At 52.0% G+C, this 20,431-nt stretch overlaps 1 protein-coding gene across 1 annotated transcript; it reads right to left on the bottom strand.

Annotated features, from left to right (window-relative positions):
* Nucleotides 1-6,989: 6,989 nt before the first annotated feature.
* RBBP8NL (RBBP8 N-terminal like) lies at nt 6,990-20,125 on the bottom strand (the record flags this gene model as incomplete). Its single annotated transcript, XM_082293058.1, has 13 exons — nt 6,990-7,108; nt 8,270-8,390; nt 8,706-8,764; nt 10,734-10,842; nt 11,248-12,064; nt 13,143-13,306; nt 14,706-14,794; nt 15,265-15,425; nt 16,673-16,745; nt 17,777-17,889; nt 18,237-18,332; nt 18,743-18,785; nt 20,059-20,125. 13 exons carry the CDS (start codon nt 20,123-20,125, stop codon nt 6,990-6,992), a joined length of 2,031 nt encoding a protein of 676 aa, XP_082149184.1.
* Nucleotides 20,126-20,431: the final 306 nt, after the last annotated feature.

The raw sequence follows: 20,431 nt of genomic DNA, 5'->3' as shown, positions 1-20,431 counted from the left end.
TTCCATTAAAAATCCTTCAGTGAAATACAAACTCTGCCCTTAAAATCCCAAGAACATGCTCAGCATCTTACACTATTCAATATAGGTCAGATTTTGAGCCTAAATTATTTGGCAGAAGCATTTCATATCACAGCTGTGGAAAAAATACTTTGGGATAAAAAGGAATTAAAATCCTTCCTGCTGGCAAGCTCATCAAATAAGCCAGGGGATGAATAGGCATGGAAACCTATCTAGGCTTGCTGCAAACAATTCTCTAGAACCCAAGATTCGATTTTGAAAAATAAATGTGTGGCTTTTTTCGCATTCTTTCCCTGTAAAAATAGCTGTGGGATGTAAATCGTCCCACTGAGTCAGCACAGAAAGGAGCGGCCTCCATGGCTTAGTGGGTTGCTAACTTCAAAGCTGAATTTAGCGGTTGGAGTGTTGCTGCTGTTAATGTTGGGGAGCTTTTATCTATGTCTGACAGCTCACAGTGTTTGAGTACAGTGAGCACAGTGCTGTGTTTCAGGGCATCTGATGCTGGAACAGATGGATGGCACCTCAGCATCGCTCCCACAAAAGTCAGCGACTGGGTACAACCCTGAACAACCTTTTCTCCCTGTCTTCTGCAACGAGGGAATCCCTGGAGCCAGGGGGATGCAGGAAGCCCAAGCTCATATATGTTCTCTCATTCATGCACAGGGAGGCTGTTTTGGAGAAAGGCTGGGCTCTCCACCCTGCTGCTGCACAGCAGCTTCAACTTCTGGCTGAAGCCTTTTCCAGCTTTAACCACCTGGACAAAATCCCTGGACAAAGAGGAAGGCAGGCAGTTTTGCATTTACAACAGCATTATTGCACAGATGTAAAATGTTACTCTGAATCACCAATACTCAACTCACACTCATTTTGCTCCTGGAGCTTCTGCTCTACCTTAAAGGAAGTCCTGGGATGTTTGGATGCATGTCATGGCTGCTGGAATAAGGAGCTCATGTGAAACAGGACAAGCCTGCAAATCCTTATTCCAATACTATCTGGGGAGTAGAGTCACCAAGGTCACAAGGATTTTTCTCCATGCAAGAACTGCAGGATTTGGTCCAAGCATCTGATATGAGACAGCATTTTAAAGTGCATATGTGGGCTGGCTGTTATATTTTTTGCAACATCATGGCCCCAAATCAGGCAAAGATAAACAGGTCATAAGTATATTTAGGCTGGGAATCAGAAGTGCAGCTTCCAGTTGGAGGAAATTCTGGTATTAAGATAAGGCACCAGAAATTGCTGTACACGTTTTTCCAGCCTAAGCAGGGTGGGGATGGTGGTCCAGGAGGCCTCACAGGGGACCAGGATGGTCTCTGGAAGTCTGGGAGGATGACACAGAAGTGCAACGTGCATCCAGAACTTACTGTCCCCTCTCTCCTCAGCAGGCTCTAATTCTTGCCCCAAATTTCCTATCATAGTTTACCCCTTTTAAATTCTCTCTTGAAGTCAGCATACCTGGGGACACCAGCACTCTTTGGAGCTCAGCCTCACACTCACCACGTCCATGTAAAGACCAGCCACTGAGTTTTTGGGACTACACATTCTCCTAAGCTCATCTTCCCCCTTCCGTCTGTCTCAGCACACACCCGGAGGTGCCATTCCCTGTTTGTGTTACGTGTGCAGACAATGATGAAACCCTTCCTAACCAGGTTCACATATTGGACCACTCCTGCTCCCTGCTGGCACATCCATTCCCGTTGCTCTCCTGCATCCCAAACCCGTGAGACAGGTTTGGCTCAAGCTGTCAGTGCCACCAGCTGTGCAGCCTGCGATGGTTTTAATTTGCCTCCAGTGAGTTCCGGTTGGGAGTCCTGGTTTCTTTAGGCTGCTTCTGGAGCAGAGTAGCAGTATTCCCTGGATTGCCATGTGCTCGCCCTGGTGGGTGACACAATCCTCTGCTCTCGCTGCAGATTCACAGTTACAGCAAAATCAGCTGCTGCTCCTCAGGAGCCAAACATTTCCAGCAGTCCTGTGTGCCTTGGAGAGTGATTCAGGTTCTCCTGCATGACAGAGAGTATTTAGAAGACACAGAGCTGGTTAATTTAATCATATCACTCTGCACTCAGGAGGGCCCTATGCTCGAGTCATGAAAATGTTGTGTGGTGTTTACAGGAGGATTTGTGAATGAATGGATCAAACTCTCTTCCCTGAAGCACGTGGTGCTGCACTAAATGCTATTATTAATAAATAAATAATTTTCATGGGAAAATCTTGGAGAATGTGCCTTCTGGAGAGATCCCACTGGAGATCAGTACATCCAGCAGCAAGTTTGGTATGAGCAGGGTGTGCAGCACAGCCTGGGGAACTCCTGAAGTGTTGGTGGCAATGTTCAAGGCAGAGCAGAAAGCTGTGATACCCAAGGGATGCAAGAGGAACTTGCATTTTGGTTCAAAAATTCTTGCAGTAAACTTTTCTTGAGATAAAGGAGCAAAGGAACTCCTCAAATCTCTCCCTTCCAAGAATTGCTACTGCTTGCTGGATTTGCTAAATCTATCCACAACTTCACAGCTTCCTTTTGAAAGTGTGAAGGCTTGTCCCTGTGCTGTTCTGAACACCCAAGCTGTCCCTGTCCCCATTCCCTCTGAGTTTCTGCCTGTGCACATGTGAGACTGTCAGGGTCCTTTTTCTTCCTTTCTCACACATTCAGGGCACATCTGACGCTGGGAAGGACCTACACAAAAAGCCCATCCCACTTAAATCCCCAAAGCAGGATTGAAGCAAGACTTCAGTAATGCTTGGAATGAATTTTCCTGCGGTGGACTGAGGAGTGAAGCTGTGTTTCCAAAGCCAGCACTATAAAAGGGCACTGCTTACAGACCAGATCTCAGCTAAAAGCATTTCACTGCAGAGAAGGTGGTGCTCAGACTCATGAAAAGGGCATGGATTGAATCACCTTCAAATTATCTATTGCCATGAAGGCAATGCCACAGTAGAAGGTTGTGAGGGGGAAGAATCTGATGTGCATATCTCTATTTCTGGAGCTTTTGGTTCCTGCATTGCAGGCAGCTGAGTTCCCAGCACAGTTCCCTCTTGCTTTGAGCTTGTGGGACTTCCTACTTTCCTGCCCAGGACTGTCTTCCTTACACACTCAGCAGAGCAACCTTTGTGTGGTGGGAGATTTTTTTCCCCCCTGAGATGGAGATTTATACTCACAGCTCAACTCGCACAAATTTACTTCTTACAAAATTTTACAAATTAAGCCTAGAGAGAAGCAGAAAATGTCATTTTACTGGTGAGTTTGGTGGGAGGCTGATACACAGGGAGGCCTGGAGGGTCTGAGAGCTGAGAGCAGTGCTCTGTGCTGTGAGGATGATTCAGCATGTGCAGATTCTTCAGCATCAGGAAGCAAATGAGTTGCAGTGGTCTGTTACCAGAATTGTTTGGCCTGACAGGCATTAAGGGAACCACTCGTTGCTGTTTCTAATGGACTAAAAGTGAACAGAAACGGTGATATCATTGCTCTCCCAGATTTCTGTGCGATTTCAAATCCAGCCCCTGGCCTGGGTGAACCCAAGCTGGGCTCTGAACCCCATCCTCTGGGAAACCGCTTCCCTGGCCCAGATGTCCTTACCTACATCACGTCACTGGTGACATCAGAACTGTAATTTGTCTGAACAAAACAAATGTGAGCTGCCAGCCTCCCAGAAGTACTGATCTGCTCTTGGGACAGCTTCCCTTCTGTTCTATTGCTCTGTGGGATGTAACTCATGCACTCTAAGGGTAATTTCAGTGCATTTTTGAAGATTATTGTGTAAAACCTCCATACTGAATGGAAGTGCGGCAACTAAATGGATTAACTCTGCAAAAAGCAGAGACTGCTGGGTCTGGTACACAAATGCCGCTTGGAGTCATTAACCAAACTCCTGTGGAGTTATTAAAAGACTGCTGTGCTCCAGGGAAGGCAGGATCAGCCCGTGGGGCTGGATGCTGCCCTGTGTGTTCCTGCAAACACGACACCTCAGGCAGGACTGAACCTTCATGTGGAAACCTCTGCAGAGCTCTAGAGCTGCTTGCAGGGCTCAGATTTCTTCCTTACAGCAAAATAATTCAAGTCTGAGGCTGCATGGATATGATGAGATCAATATATGCATTTACCTGTCAAGAATGACTTGAACAAGAGACTGACAAACATAATTTTGACAATTAATGGACCACAGCAATTATCCATCTTTCTGTAGCATGGTGAGGAGGTAACAGCAAGCCAGGGGATGGCAGGAGCAGAGAAATTCCAGGGCTGGATCAAGTGCAGCATATAAAGTTTAATTTACTTCAACAATTTGCTCAGAGGAGCACTTTGCTCAGAGCTGACAAAACTATTTTTTGGTTTTTTCAGATATAGGATTGCCCTAACTGTGAAATGTGTCCCTGCCAGCCCCTCAAACACATCCAGCACGAGATATCAGTGAAAATGTCTGATGAAAAAAGGCAACACAAAACGTATTAAAAGCCCAATAATTTAAGGTGGATTTTGTGGTGGTGTCGTGCCTTGTGAAGAAAAAAATCTTAGTGTGAAAAAAAATAAAACTGAGGACTTCATTATTTTTGGCAGGACTTCTACACATTTTGCGTATCAAAGGATTGTCATAGGGAGGCGATTATTTTATAGTCCATGAAATTTCCCTCACTCCTTCAGTTCTCCCATCCCAGGAAACCTCCCTGCAGTCTGAGGGGCCTCTTTATGGGATTACATTTCAGCTTCTCTCCTTTTTTCCCCCAGCCCCCCCATTTTATTTTTTTTCACTGCTGGGGTATTTTTAAAAGACAGATTTATCCAGTTCACCACTGTGTTCAGTGGGTTATTGCTCTCCCCTGTAAGCTGGTCTAAGAAGGGACAGATGTTGTGCTGTCTGCCCAGGACCGAGAGGGAAAGGCGTTAGTGGTGCTCCTGATTCATTTCCCATGGCCATGATCCGATGAATGTTTGGGCTGGGATAAATCAGCCCTGCGACGCTGGTGACCCCACCACTGCCCTGGGAGCTTGTTCCAGCGCTTGATAACCCTTTCAGTGAAAAATTTTTACCTAACATCCCATCCAAACCTCCCCTGGTGCAACTTGAGGCCGTTTTCCTCTTGTCACTTTTTACCTGGGAGAAGAGACCATCCCCACCTGGCTACAACCTCCTTCCAGGGAGTTGTAGAGAGGGAAAAGGTCTCCCCTGAGCCTCCTTTTCTCCAGGATGAGCACCTACGTGCTCCAGACCCTTCCTCAACATCCAACGAGCTCTTCCAAACCGTGAAGACACGAGGAAGACGACAGCTGTCTCAGTAATTCTTCAGCCTGGGAAAGTTTCACTCCTGTGAAATTCCCTGACAGCAGCAGCCGCAGCCCCGCGGGACACCCCCGCTCCATCCCCGCTGCCGGAGCTGCCGGGTGTCCCCGCTCCCCTTCCCGTGGCTCCACAGCCCTCGGGGGCAGACCTGCTGTGCCCCGGGGAGGCTGAACCGCATCCCCCGGGCTCCGGGAGCGGCCCCGGCCCGGCCCGGCGCTGCCCAGCAGGCGGCACTGCCCGCCCGCCGCACCGCCCCCGGTCCCAGTCCCGGTCCCGCACCGCCCGCACCGCTCCTGCTCCCGGTTCCGCACTGTCCGCACCGCCCGCACCGCCCCCGGTCCCAGTCCCGGTCCCGCACCGCCCGCACCGCTCCTGCTCCCGGTTCCGCACTGTCCGCACCGCCCCCGGCCCCAGTCCCGGTCCCGCACCGCCCGCACCGCCCCCGGTCCCGGTCCCGCACCGCCCCCGGTCCCGGTCCCGCACCGCCCGCATCGACCCCGGTCCTGCACCGCTCCCGCTCCCGGACCGCTGCAGCCCGGCTGGGTGGATGCGAGGCTGCCCCGGGCAGTGCTGAACGCTCCTGCCCCTGCTCCCCCACAGCCGGGGCTTTCTGAGTGAGATTTTAGGGTTGGGGAGACCGGAAGGTGCTACAGGCAGAGGATGCTGCTCTTGGCTGGCTGTGCTCTGCCTTCGTTCTTGTGAATGGGCAAACGTTCACACGTAAAATCACGTTTAAATAGAAATAACTGCAGGTAAACGAAGTGGGAGGACGCCATAGCAGGAACTGGCTCTGGCACTTCTCCATTGATCTCCCTCTGTTTTGTCCCTGCTCTCCACCTGTGTGCCAGCAACAGCCCAGCCTGGCTCCTGGATTGATGTTGTGCCTGCAGGGATGCTCACTGCAGCCCTTCCCATCTCATCCCATCAGAAAAAAATTACTAAGAAGAGTTTATCCATGTGAAAAACAGCTCCCAGCAGTCCTGCCAAGGTCAGTGCGAACGGCTGAGCTGCTGGGTCTCGCACACTGATCTTTTCCAGGCAATGCAGGACACCTTGGGGAGAAGGAACACCCAAGCCCTCGCTTCCCATGCTCTTCTCCCTGCGCTCTGCAGCGACACATCCCACCTGTCTGCCCATGTTCTTGCTCCTCACTTAACTAGAAAAGAAAACCATGGACTTTCTCCAGGTCAGACAAGATCCACATGTGTATGAAACCTGGCTAGGGATTTAATTGAAGCAGGTTTGGGCACGGTGCTCTGCAGTGTTTGGTTTGGTCACCACCCCTCAGCCAGCCACGGGGACATCCTTCATGGGGAGAGGGATCTGCTAGTCCTTTCTCCAAGTGTGAAGTCCCAGGGAAGAACATGGTTCTGTGCAGGGTGAGGGTTGCAAAGAGACATCTCCTCTTCCTAGCACCAGTCTGAGGGTCTGCTCTGGTGCAGGCCTGGGGTCACTGACTGTGCTGCTCCACCAGCAGGGATCTGGCTGCTCCAGGTGTCACCTGCACAGCTCATCCTTGCCCAGCCTCACCTGGGGCACAGAGTGAGGAGTTTCAGGGTGCTCTGCTCATTCATGAGTCCGTATGAATTCCCCACTGCCTGGCCCAGCATGACAGGAGGATTCACTCTCCCAGTGTGGGTGGGATGCTGAGGTCTCTGAGCCCTCTCCTTTGCTCTGCAGTTGCTTCATCCTGCCCTGCTGTTAACTCTCCTTGGAGGGATCATTGTGGGAAGCAGAGCAATTCTCCAGTTCCTTTGTGATCCCCACTGGGCATTGCTCCACTTTGATTTTCTTTCTTCCTCTCATTGACTTCTTAGCTCCTGTAAACAGCAAGGTGACAGCAGGAGTTAACCACAGAGAAATGGATTTACACTTCTGGAGTCATCATGGCCTCATCCCAAAATAGGGGCAGCGCAGGAGGAAGCAAAGCTCAGAAAAGCAAAGATGAAGGGACACCCCTCAGATGTGAAATGTGTGGGCATCCAAGGGAGGCCGTTGTGATCCTGGACACAAAACAACATGTGAATTGAAATAGGCAGAGAACTGACCTGGTGCAGGAACGTCCCTGAGAGGGTACCCAGACCAGTAGGACGCACTCCGTGGATTTCTTCCCATTCCAGTGTGGTTCATGGCCCACACCATATGCTGAGAGAGATGCTACACCAGTCCATCACCCCATTCCTGCCACAGCTGCACCCACCCCTCACTTGGGACATCCACATCCAGTCCTGGAGGGTTGTATGTGTCTGCCCTACGCTACACAGGGCAGCTTCCTCCCCACTGCTCCAAGTGCCTGGTTTTGTACAGCAAATTCTCTTGTCCCCCAGCTGTGGCGGTGTCCCCTGAGTGAGCAGGGCCCTCTGAAGGTCAGGCTGTTAAACAAATTCCCTTCAAGCTTAAGCAACAGCCCTCTCTACATTTATGGTTGGGCCAACCCTTCCCTGTTTTTCCCACCAGTACAGAGCGGGTGAGCAGCGGGGTTTTTCTGACAGAGCATTTTTTAAGACCTGACAGGCAAACTTCTTATCCTTGCCCTTTCAGGTGCAGTTTTCTGCTTATTCACTTGTAGGAAACATGGGTACAACATATTCCTCTCTCAGCAGGGAAACCTCCACAGCCACACTGGAAGATCAACAGAACTGGCAGAAACCTTTCTCTGAATGTCAATAACTCACCCCTGGGAATTTGGCCTTCCCCAATCACCGCCTCCCTGACCAGATAAGCAAACACAAGGGACTAAGCTCTGTTAGCTTAGGTGGTTGGAGTGCTCTCCTGGTCACCCTGCCCAGGCTGCCCTGGCTAACCATTAGCAGGGGTTCCTCTGGCTGGAGATATGAGTGTTGCCAAAACATAGCTCAGAGGAGCACAGAGGAGAAACCTCCACTCCCTCAGTGTCCTCAGGCATTTCTCACAGGAATCCGCCTGGAAGCAGCAGAAGTTGTAGCCCTGAGCTGATGCCCTGAGGAACTCCTCCTCCCTACCTTTTATCCAGGGATCCTGTCCTCTTTTTCTCTTCCTCGGCTGCACATGAGCTTTGTCTTTGGTGCAAAAGTATTTCCCATCAGCCTCAGCTTCTTGTAGGATCTCATCTTCATACTTCTCCTATACCAACGAGAAGAACAGTCAGTCTACAAACTACCCTAGCTTTCCCAGGGAGCTGGTGGCATTGCCAGGGACCTTTGTGACCATTGTTATGGAGTGATGACAAATGCTGTTCATAAACACTTCTGACTGGCTGGAAAGAGTGGTACTTCTATCCCTCAGCAGCAAGTTGGGTAACAGGGTGGGAATGAGGTTTGGCACCTGGTGCAGGAAGAGCCATCACCTTTTGGAGGGAGCTTGGGCTGGGACAACCTGTCTCATGTCTCTAGGACCAGGCAGCCTAAGCTGATGGCTGAGGAGAACAAACAAACTAACCTCGCTGTCCGTCGTGTCTGGCTCATCCGATTCTTGCTTCCCAGACTCGGCATCATCATCTAAAAAAAGAAGGTTTTTTTGACTGGTAAGAAGCTTAACAAGCTCATGAGCAGATACAGAGCCCCATGCCCAGGCTCAAAGAGCCACTGAGGCAGAAAACAGCTTCAGGAATAAACCGTGTTGTGCAGCAGAGGCACTGCAAGCTACGTGGCCTGGAATGAATGTTTAGGGGTGATCCAACAAGATTCGGTTGGGAAACCTGCTCCCAGGAAATCTGTATCCATAGAACTTTGCTATGCCAAGGTCACAAGAGCTGTCCCAACATCTGTGGCTATATACAGGTGGGTATTTAAGCCCCAGACTGCACCTTTCTGTTTGAGCCCCAGGCGGGGAGAAGCGTGTTGGGGTGAAGAGGCCAAGAGGGACAATCCCCATTTTTGCTGCTGGTGTCAGTCAGTGGCTCTTGGCAGGGAATGTGTGCTGAGGAGCAGAGGAAGGAAAGGCAGGGGAGATACTTCCCTTCCCAGCAAAAGCATTCTGCTGTACACAGACCCTGGGGCTACATGGCCCCAGACATGTACCTCCACACACCTGACCTCTGCACAGGCTGAATCTGCATGGGTTGGGGGCCAAGCCTTGCTGGTGGTGGCATCACCCTGTCTGCACACACAGCGACACACCTGGGCTGGCCACAGTGGGCAGAAAGGGCTGTGGCCTCTTCTGAGGGACAGAGGCATCCCAGAAGTTCAATATTTGCTGCTCATGACAGCCAGGTCTAGCCAGGATAGAGCTCAGCAGGGCAGGCCCCCTTGCTGCCCCCGCAGAGGTGGGAGAGCAGATGATGTTGCTTCCAGGCGCTCCTGGATTCTCTGTAGCCTGATCCCATCCTCACCTTATCCTTCTGCAGGTTAAGGCTCACTAGAAAGTGCAGAAGTATTTGTGTATTGTTTCCTGGGCTTTGTGTCAACCTTAAGGTGAGAACTGAAGAAAGTCCTGTATTCCCACACCCAGAATGTAATCAGTTGAAATTCTTCTGCCATGATGATATCTCCTTAGCATGTAAATCACAGAGGACTCCCCCTTTTTTTTTTTTTTCACCGTGAAAAATCCTGCTCTGAAGAGTGTTCCCAAACCACTCTGACACGCCCAGACCAACTAATCCAGGCGAGCTCAACTTTCCAGCCAAGCCAGTAAGGCTGGTACTGAGCAGCTCCCAGCAGACGTGCTTCCCACTCTGATCCCCATGGCTGCTTCCCACCCACCTGGACAAACCTGGCACCTGTGTCCCGTGGGGGTCAGGCAGGGAGGAAGCCTTGGAAGAGCTCTCATGGAGAATGAAGCAGGGAAAGGGAGGAAACCATCCTGATCTACCAGCTAGAGGCACCAGCATCCCTGGCTCTGTGCTCAACCCTATGTGCTGTGTCATCACAGGACACGCTTTAGAGCAAGGGGACAGGCAGGGATGGTTTTCCAGTGCTAGTCCTGCAAACCTCTTGCATTTTCCCCATCTCTGCTGAGAAATTCTGAGCTTCTTCTTCCCTGAGAGGAGCAGGAAATGCTGGAGCAGCAATGCTGGCTTGCTGCTGCTCACTGTGAAGTGGGTTTTGCCAAGAGGTTGGAGCTACACTGGCTCCTTAGTCCCTGGAGAATTCCATGCCACCCAGCATGGAGTGCAGGGTGCTCTGCTGAGTGTGCAAGGACACCCCACGGTGGCTTCTGTCTGTGCTGGATAGAGACACTGGGTTTTTCTCCAGAAGAACTGGGATTGCTTTCTCCCTCTAGATACTGAGCCTGAATTTTGGACATATCTAGGGTGGAAAATTGAGCTCCCAAGGACAGAAGTGTGAAACTTGAAGTTTCTCCCAATGGCCCAGAAGAACTGAGAGCCAAGAACACTTTGTCCCTGGAAGGTGGCTTTGCAGGTGTGCGCAGAGCCCAGCAGAGAGCTCTGGGCTGGGAAATCCCTTCACCAAAAGGCATCTTTCACTCTTGCCTTCTCAAATATCACATTCGCCTGGGCCTTCTTACCTGCTTCTCCCTTCTGTGCACTGACATCCCGTCTCATCCCAGCCTCAGGAAGGGCCTCTGGGTCACTTGGTGTGGAGTTGTTTGTCAGATATGCCCGTGAGAGCGTGAGCTGTGGGATACAGGGAGACAGGGAGCACAAATGCTGCTGTCACCAGGCAGGAGAGGATTGTCCTCAGCCTTGACTTGATGACTGTGACACCCACAGGGACGAGCATCACAGAGATGTTCCTGTGCACTGTGGTGTGTTTGCAGGGAGCCCAGCACCTCCTGCAGCAGCCTGCGGGAGAGAGCACAGGCGCTGCCTGCCCTTGGGGCTGGATGGAAACCCTGTGGACACTGGAGGGGAGGTGGGGAACGAGAGGCAGGACTGTGCAATGTGCAAATTGGCTTCACACATATGAAACCCATCCTCCCACAGGACACTAATGCTGGTCACAATGGTGCCAGCAGCAGTACTGGACACCCTGGGGTGGGTAAGGGGCTGCAGTTCTGTGCCAACACGAGCTGTACTCACCACAGCTGCATCCTCCTCCTCCTCCTCCTCCTCCTTGGCAGCGCCAGCCAGTGCCCGGGTGGCACTGCGCCAGTGGTAGGGACAGCGCGGCTCGTCCCGCTGTGCCCTGTGTCCCCCGCCGGGGCCGCGGGCTGCGGGCACAGCCGGGCTGTCGCCGGGGCTCTCCCGCGGGCTGCCGCAGCCCCGCAGCTCCCGGCGGCCGTGCCAGTCCGTGTCCCTGCCACGGCCGGACTCGGACAGGTCCAGTGGCGCGTCTGCATCATCGTCCCTCGCCTCCTTCACCTTCGCTCGGAGCTCGGAGCGGTCCCGGCTCAGCCAAAGCTCCTTCTCCCCCTTCCCATCGGCAGCATCGTCCAGGAAGGCCCTCTCCTCCTTGCAGCCCGCCGCGATGCCGAGCCACGGGGACAGGGGCCGCTCCCCGGGCGGGAGCTTTGTGTCGCCGTCCGCCCGCTGGCCTGGCTGGCTCTGCTGCAGGAGGAGATGCTGCAGCCGCTCCCGGTGCTTGAGGAGGTGCAGCTTCTCCTCCAGGTGCTGGTCCCTCACGTACACCATGGTGGCAGGAAGCTTCAGCAAGGCTGCGTGGTCTTCCCAGCTGTCCCGGGACCGCGTCCTGCCGTCGGCAGCTTTGGTCCGGAGCAAGTGGCTGGGGAAGCTGCCGCCGTCCCGGTCAGCCGGGGCGCAGGGACTCGCCAGCCCCAGCTGGTGCAGGGAAAGGTGCTTGTGGAGGAGGCAGAGCTGCTCTCTCCGGGCATTCAGTTTTAGGTTTTCATAGGATGGAGCAATCTTGGGGGAGTCCAGTTTGCTTGCTGTTAAATAACTTTAAGAGTGTGGGAAAAAAAATTACATTAGCTATATCACGTTAGGAAAAAAAAAATATATAGAGCATTAGAGTTTTCCCATGGTTTCCTAGCTATGCAGGGATCTGTGTGGTCTCTCCTGCTCTTTCCATGCCCTGTTGCAGCTCTTGGCCAGTACATCATGCTTGTCTTTGGGTTCTGTACTGGGGAGGAGGGTCCTGGTGGCCAGGGGTGTCAGGCAGTCAGCAGTGGGTCTCCACACAGGGCAGGAAGCCATTCCCATCCCACCATCGAGCAGCAATCCCCTGTCCCTGGGCCATGGCAGCTCAAGGCAGGGGCTTGAGTAAGGGTAAGGATGCAGTGACTTCTCACATCAGCACTGCTGCTGAGAAGTCACTTTTTGAATAATGTCTTACAGGCAGCAACATCCTAACCACCCCCTGGGCTTTCTTAGTGCCTGAAGGCCTCCCAGGACAGAGGAACAGCCCACCTGCCCCTAATCTCAGTCAGCCATCCTAGGAAGGTTGGTACAGTGCAGGAACCTGCCCTGCAGGCCCAGTCCCAGCCGCTGCTGGTTATTCGGCAGCTTCCATGAGTGCATGCTGTTCTTGGGAATGCTCAGCAGACCTACTCACACCCCAGGAAACTCACTGTCTCTACAGACAAACTCACTGGCCTTGCTCTATGCTCCCAAAATCATTTGTGTCGCCGTCCGCCCGCTGGCTATGCACCCAAAATCGTTGGGGAGGATAAGCCTGGGAAGTGCTGAGCCCTGCAGGAAAGCCCATTAGAATAGATAAGGAGGAGCAGGAACTGCTGCCTGCCTGGGACAGTCCTTCTGCCTGGATATGGGGGCATCTGGTTCACTTTGTGGCTCTGTCTGAGCAGCTGGAATAACGAGAGGCTGATCTTGTTGTGCTGGATTCCAGTCATTTTTTTACCGGTGTAAACTGGGAGATCCCCCCTCTCCAAGGCTGTGGGAGAAGTTTGGAGAGAAAGATGGGCAGACACAGTGAACACTGGCCATCCATCCATGGAGGGCCAGCTGCAATGGGCCATGGATCAGGGCCACACCACGACCCCCAAGCTGGTACTCACGCCTCGAGGCTGGGGCTGTGCTCGCGCTCTGGAGGGAGAGGAGTCTTCCTCGCCGGTGGAGACACTGCTGCCCCTGAAGGACTCTTTTCCAGGAGGCAGGGTCTGGAGCCAGGTCTCACCAGGGCAATGGTTCCATGCAGCTGGTTGGAAATCCTCTGGGATGCCTGTGGCAGAGGAGAGAAAGTCCAGGTGAGCCATTCTGCAGTGTGTCCTGGGTTCCAGGGAGCCTGGCTGAACTGGGACACATCTCCTCACCAGTGGGAGCAAGACAGACAGATCCTGAGTGCGCTGCTTGATATGGTTCTGGTCAACAGCTCTATCAAGTTTTTATTCATTTTTCCAGGAAATTTCTGCTTCATGTACTCTCTATTTTCTGGCTGCACTGATTTGTAGCGCAGGAGGGTTTTTGTCTCCTCTTAAGTCATGATTCAGTGGCTTAACCAAGATAAGACCTTGCAAATTCCTTGTCCCCTAGTCAGGCCTTTACTCATGCAAGACTTTATTCACGCAAACTCCTGGCACACGCTGGTTTGGTGGGTGCATTTCTAGTGGAGTGCCTGGGCTGATGGAGACATCATTGTCTCCATCAGCTGTCATGAAAGGCTCACCACATGTTCTGACTTGACTTTCCTCTGCCCACTTGGAGATGTCACCAACCCTTCCTGCGATCCCTATTAATTATCCCCACAGCCTGCCTGCAGCCTTACCAAAATCCCTTTTCACCTGCTCTTTCAAGTTTTTTGTGGAGGTCGAGTAAGCAAAACCTGTGCCAAAACAGAAGAATCTGTGTGGGTGTGTATGTAGGCTTGACTTCCCATGACCAGGAACAAGGTCCAGGTCCTGCAGTCTCATCTCCCAGTGCTCAGTGTCACCATATCACTCAGCAAACCTCAGCTGACACCCTCTCTGTGTTTGTCCTTGCAAACACTGAAAGCCAGGCCCTCTGAAAATTCCAATATTCATCATACTGCAGGTGGAGAGACATCTGTGGTGCTCTTGGGCAGGGCTGCTGTGGTGCCTTTGTTCTTGGTACCCACAACTCCCACAGTTTACATGTTCTCCAGCCTCTTCCAACCTTCATTATGCTCCAGCTCCCTGCTCACCCAGGAAATGGGGAGCTGGCTCTGTGGCTCAGGATAAGCTACACTGAAATGAGGCTCAGCACAATCTCCCCAGGTGTTTCACTCCTCAGAGTTTTCCCCAGTAAGACCTCTGAGAGAGGAACCAGAGTGATGAGCAGAGGACCTAAGGATGCTGGAAGTGTGGTCATGGAGGATAAACACAGGAGCAAACAAGGATGTGCATGGTCACAGCAGGGACAGGAGCCTGTGCCAAGCTTTGCCTGCAGTGAGTGGCAATTTCTGCAGAGAGGATGGAGCTGGTGTTTGGTAGGTGCCCTCCTTGGCTCTGGCAGTGACAAACTACCCAAGTCTGGCTAAGTCTTCAACCCCCCAAGTGCCCCCTACTCTTTCCCTATCCTAATCTGCTTGTCTTGATCCAGTTCAGATGACCACAGCAGTGGGGAGAAGGCCCAAGGACATCAGGCTACCTCTGACAACTCACCATTTCTGCAAGGCTGACTTCTTGGAGGACAGTGCCTGGAGAAGTCCTGCTGCTTGGAGAGCTTCTCTGGAGCTTCTCTGGAGGCTTTTCTGAAAAAAAAGGCACAACCAGCTAGCATGATGGTCCCCCAGAGCTGCTGCAGCCCTGTCCTGCAGCGTGCTGGAGCCTTGCAGCCTCCCAGCGATGGCACTGGCTGGTACCAACCACATCTCAGTGAAGATTTTGTGTAAAAATTGCCTTCTGGCTCAAACCAGCACCTGATGGAACGTGCCCTTCGTTGCATGTGTGGGTGGCAGCAAGGGAATGCCATGGTTTCTGCATGAACTGCCTTACAGTGGGGGCACCCAGCACTCTTTTGCCCTAGTACAGAGCAGGGTGTTTCTCCCTTGACCCGGATTTCCCCCCCATCAGCTTTTCTGTCTGTGGTAATGTCCATCTGAGCTGCCAACAGCTTGATCCTTGCTCTCCAGACCCTTTCCCAGGGCAGTTTTGCACCATGGCTCGGTGACTCTTCACAGCCCCGGGTCCCTCAAGGGTGGCAGGAGCCAGCAACACCCACCTTCACTGAGCTCGAGGTCTGGCACATCCTGGTGGGCTTCTTCTGCTTCCCTGTGCTCTGTTTTCTCTGTGCTGATATTCCTGCTCACTGGGGACAGTAAAGTCAAAGGGGAGCTTGGTGTGGAACAGCTTTCTCTGGAGGTGACTCCTGGGGTCTTTGTCCTGTTGGAAGGAAAAGGACATGAATGAATGAGAAAGGGCAGGAGAAGGAAGGTTTTGGAGCCACTCTACTGAGAGCTCTGAGCCTGATATATAAATATACATATTTATGTATGTGTGCATGTGGATATACCGGATCCTCAGACTCACCTCCTTCCACTGCAGCTTATCAGTACCCAGCTGCAGTCTGGAGCATGGACAGAGCCAGCATGACAGCCCAAGGTGTGATTGCCCCACTTGGTCGTGGGTAACGTCACAGGAAGCCACGATGTTGGGTAAGCCAGGGCCCAGCTGTGGCTGTTGCAAAAGCTCTGTGGGAGCCTGTCCCTGGCTGGGCTTTCAGCCTGATGGAGGGGTGGATTCAGCACAGGGATGTGGTGTCTGTCCCCTGTCACCATATCAAGATGGAGGGGCTGGTGCTCTCGGTGACTACAGGGGAGTGACTGAATCTTGGAGACACACACAGAGTCCTGGAGGGACTCTGATGCTGGGACATGGATGGCTGGAAATCTTCCTACCCAGCATCTCAGGGGAGAGCAGAGCAGGGCAGGATCACTCAGTGCTCAGCAAGCCCAGCCCAGCCTACAGCTCTGGAACTACTCAGCCCTTGGGAAGCATCAGGGAGTAAAAGCCGGAGTTTCTCTTTAAGTGGATGGTGGTCCTGTGCTCCAAAGAAAACACATTTCTAATCTAATCCCTCAGTGCTAATTCCTCTGGACTTTAAACCCTTGAGGAATGAGCTGATTTGTATATATTGGCCAGCCTGGCAGGTTACTTGGCTTCCAGCACAGTGCTCTGCTGGGCTATGAACCTGTTGGTGCAGATCACTTCTCCCTCTTTAACCCCATCACAGTCCCTTGTGTGTCACTCTCCTTCCCCCAAAACAACCCATTTCCTGCAGGCCCTCTCTGGCTGCTGCAGGAGGGGAGCTGGTGCCATGGAAAAGCCATGGAAGCCCAGGCTGAGGTCCATGCAAGCTGCCCAGGGCTTTGTTTCCAGGGGGTTAAATATCTTTTTTCCCCAAAAATGAATCCTTGGATGCTGGTGAACAGGGGAGTGAGCAAAGATCAACAAGGATTTTGAGACCATTAGGGATTTTTCTGTGTTTAACATATACAGGAATCCACAGGAATTAGATGCTAAAATACCCCTGAGGATGCCACAGTCTGGATGTTGCCCTGCTCAGCTGTGGGGATGCCCTGGTTGTTACCAACACCCCTTGTAAAGAATGAAACCAGGAAAGTGCTTACTCCAGGCTCCGGAGCCTCTTCAGTTCCTCCCTGAGAGTTTTGTTCTCTTCCCTCAGGCGGTTGGTCTCGTTTGCTGCAGGGACAGAGATGGTGCTGTGAGTTCAGGTGCTGCAGAGAGAGAGCTGATGCTCCTCACAGCTCACTGGGGTGCCCGGGGGAGGAGGAGGGAATGGCACCGGGTTTTGGAGGGATGCCGAATTTCCTTCCTTCTTTGTTAACATGCTGGGGCTAAAGGATAAAAGAGAGCAACTTTCTGACTCAGGTTTCATCGGGATTGGGTCTGCTTGCAGCTTGCCCAGCTCAGGGGCAGAGCACGACCCACATGAGGCAGTGGTGTGTTGGACACAGCCAACATCCTGCCCCTGAACACCAGGGCAGGGTGAAGAGGGGGTGCTGTGTTAGGGGGAGGGCTGGGGGTCTCTGGGGGGATCAGACAGAGGCCAGAGGGAGCTGTGAGCACCCAGCACTGGGTGCTGCAGCAAGGAGGCCACAAAGAGCATGGGTGGGCTCCCAGGCATGGTGCCTTGCCTTGCTCCCGCTTGAAAGCAGCACTCGGGGTGCAGTGGCATAGCAGGGGAGATAAACCAAGGGCTCTTGGCACCTCTCCATCCCTCCTAAATGCCTTATCTCCTGTACCCCCATGACCCTCCCTGGGCTGCTCAGATCCCCAGGGAAAAACACCCTGTGCCTCAGCAGTGCTGGGAGCTCTGCCAAAGGCTCAGGAGAGGATCCATCACACGTGTTGCTTGATTTCATTTACCCGTGCTGAGCTGCTGCTGTGACTTTCCTGTCTTTGCCAGAGTGTTGCTCCTGCTGTGCCAAATGCATCCTTTTCCCAGGCAGCTGACATGGCCTGGAATCTCTCATTTTTCTGGAGGTGTGGAGGACTGTAACCCCCAGCTCTGATGATTCGTGTGAAGGGTTATGTCTGCTTGGGGGGACGTGAGCTGCCATCCACGGTCCTGCTCCCTCCCTTCTCCCCATCCCCAAACCTTTCCCAGGTTCCTGCTTGCCATGAGGGCTCACGTGCAAATATCTGGGAGAGGGGTTTGAGCAAAGACTCAGCCTGCCAAAGCTGAGCTTACAGCGGGTGTCAGTACGTACAGAGGATGAAGATGTGCTGCAGGCTCTGGAAATGAGAGGTCTCGTACTCATTCTGCTTCTTTTTGGCCAGCTCCTGGGTGACCATGCATCTGTCACAAAGACCAGCTCGCAGCCTGGAGGAAGGAAACCCCACAGCTTGCTACCATATGGTTTCCATGGGAGAAATAAGTTCCTGCCCTCCCCGTGGAGAAGTGTGAACACCAGACCATCACCCAGAGCCACCCGTGCAGCCCAGCACTGGCCCTTGCACCCCTCCTGATCCAGTCCCACCACCACCAGCCTAGGAAAGCTCCTATACACGTGCCCAGGCTCCTCCAGCTCTCCCAGCAGCTGAGTATGGGAAAAATAGAGGTTCATGTGCTACATCCCACTCTGGGGAAGACAGCAAATCCCAAACTCTCCCCCTAGGAGAGCGTAGTTGCTGCCACTCAGCAGCACGCTACTGAAAAACAAATCCTACCTGTTTTCTAACACCTTTACATTTTCTTTAAGGACCTTCTGTTGTTCCCTTAACTGGTGATTTTTAGCAAATAGCTCTTCAATTCTCTGAGCATCGCTAGTTGAAGAAACAGAACAAAGACAAGAAGGTTATTAGATTTCTCCCTAAAACCCATGCCTTCATCCACAATGCCCTTATTCTTGTGTGTCAGGAGGGGAAACAAATGTGTTGGAGCCTGGATGCTGCCCTGTGACACCCTCCTTGGAGTCAGCAGCTTAATTCCTCCCAGTTATTGCTTCCCAAGAGGGCAAGAACCGGCTGGCACAAGCATCACCTGCCAGTGGGAAGGCAAACTGGAGCTGGACTGGGATCCCCCAAACCCTGCCTGGAGCCAAAAGGCTTGGATTTGGCAGTGCCAGAATGGCAAATGGTGCTCTCTAATCCAGCAGTCTTGGAGGATAACTGGGGAAGTCTGAAATTCCAGTGGTGTAACCACCCCTCTGCCCCCCCGCCCTGGGATCGCTCACCGGCACTTCTCCGTCGTCAGCTCCGTCACCTTGCTGTGCAGACCTGGAATAATGAGCAGACACGGAGAGGTGGGTGTTTATTGCCAATCCCCTGGCACTCAGGAGCAAACGGCACTGATGGAATTTCAGGAAGGTGAGTGGCTTTGCAGAAATCTCATCCATTCACAAGCCTTATCTCCGATAAGGAATAACACATTGCATGTGTTAAGCACTGTCACAGTTTAATGGAACTGGGAAAGTTGTACAAAGTCTGAGCTCATTCTGTATCCCCACTATTTAATGAGTCTGCATTTCCTTCCCAGACCCAAAAAGTCTGGTTTAGTTTTGTTTCTACTTATTTCTCACTGCAGCTCACATTTCCCAGGTGGGCAGTATTTTACAGCTTTCAGGGTTGGAAAGCATCTTGGAGAATATTTACAGCTGAACAGCTTTCCTTGATGGATCTGCAGACATTGTATCCTGTCAAATCCATTTTATGCAAAGTAGATGTAAACATGTGGTTTAAATTGCTCAACAGTTTCCTCTAATTCTCACACGGCTTGAAATTACACAAGAGAAGAATGGATTCATAAGCCAGAATCATCCAAAGTGCTGAAGTTTTGTTCATAATATTGATACTGGGAATTATTCAAATAGGAAAACAATTGGACTTGGCACTTGGTCGCTTAACCTAATGGGTTTTATTTTAATAATGTATGACCTGAGAAATAATTTATTCCCTAGAGGAATAAGCTATCCAACCTGACTCAAATATTTCTTTTAACAGAGCTTCATCTCCTGCTGCTTCTGTCTTACAGATTATTGCATCTTTCTGCTTTCCCTTTGATCCCTCAGTATCCAAATACACTCCAATCCTCACTGCTTGGAGCAGATGCCCAGCAGGTGTGTGTGTCACCTCTGCAAAGCTCCCAGCTCCCCTTTACCACGGACCATGACAGCAGGGGCAGGAAAGGAGCCAAATCCCCCGTGGTTCCTGCTTGCAGCAAGTGGGATTCCTGCTGGGACTAAGCACCTCCATGGTTTGCTTTCCAGGAGCATGGAGAACAGGAATGTCCTCTCTCTTCTGCTCCTTCTCATCATTTAAAAGTTACTTTTTTCTCAGTGTGCCAATGAGAGGTACCAAGGTGCCATCAGAGGGTGCTCTCCCCTGAGGGACAGGCTGTGACCCCATGTCCCAATCCATCCCCGTGGGTGCTGCTTGCTCAGCACTAATCCCCAAAGCTCCCTAATCTGCACCTGCTCCTCCTCCCTTCAGGTTACATTACAAAGAAATGGATCTTGGCCAGTTTTTGATAAGACATTTTGTGTCTCCCTACCTTGGACCTCTTTCTCGTGGATTTCCTTGAGCTTGTTCAGGAACTCTGCAAAACTCTCTGTGGTCATGTTCAGGACTGAGCCACACACCAGGCTCTGTCCTTTTGCTTCAAATTATTCAGGTTTCAGCCTAAAATAGAAAGAAAAATCCAACAAAAGAGATGTGTCGTGTGCATGTGGTGCTCTGGAAAGTACAAAGCCCAAAGCTAGGAAGGGAAATCATTTGCTAAACCAGGGATGCATTTTTGTCCACCCTGCCTCAGCGCTGAGCATAGCAAAGAGCATGTCTTAGATACCAGGAGAAGCCCAGCTGGAAAATCAGGCTTTTCCTCTACTTGTTGGGCAGTTTAAATTGCATTTCTCTGGGATGAGGTG

This window comes from Coloeus monedula (genome assembly GCF_965178545.1).
Source record: "Coloeus monedula genome assembly, chromosome: 17".
NCBI classification, from domain to species: domain Eukaryota; kingdom Metazoa; phylum Chordata; class Aves; order Passeriformes; family Corvidae; genus Coloeus; species Coloeus monedula.
The sequence above is the reverse complement of the archived record's forward strand: the minus strand, read 5'-3'. Positions and strand labels throughout refer to the sequence as shown.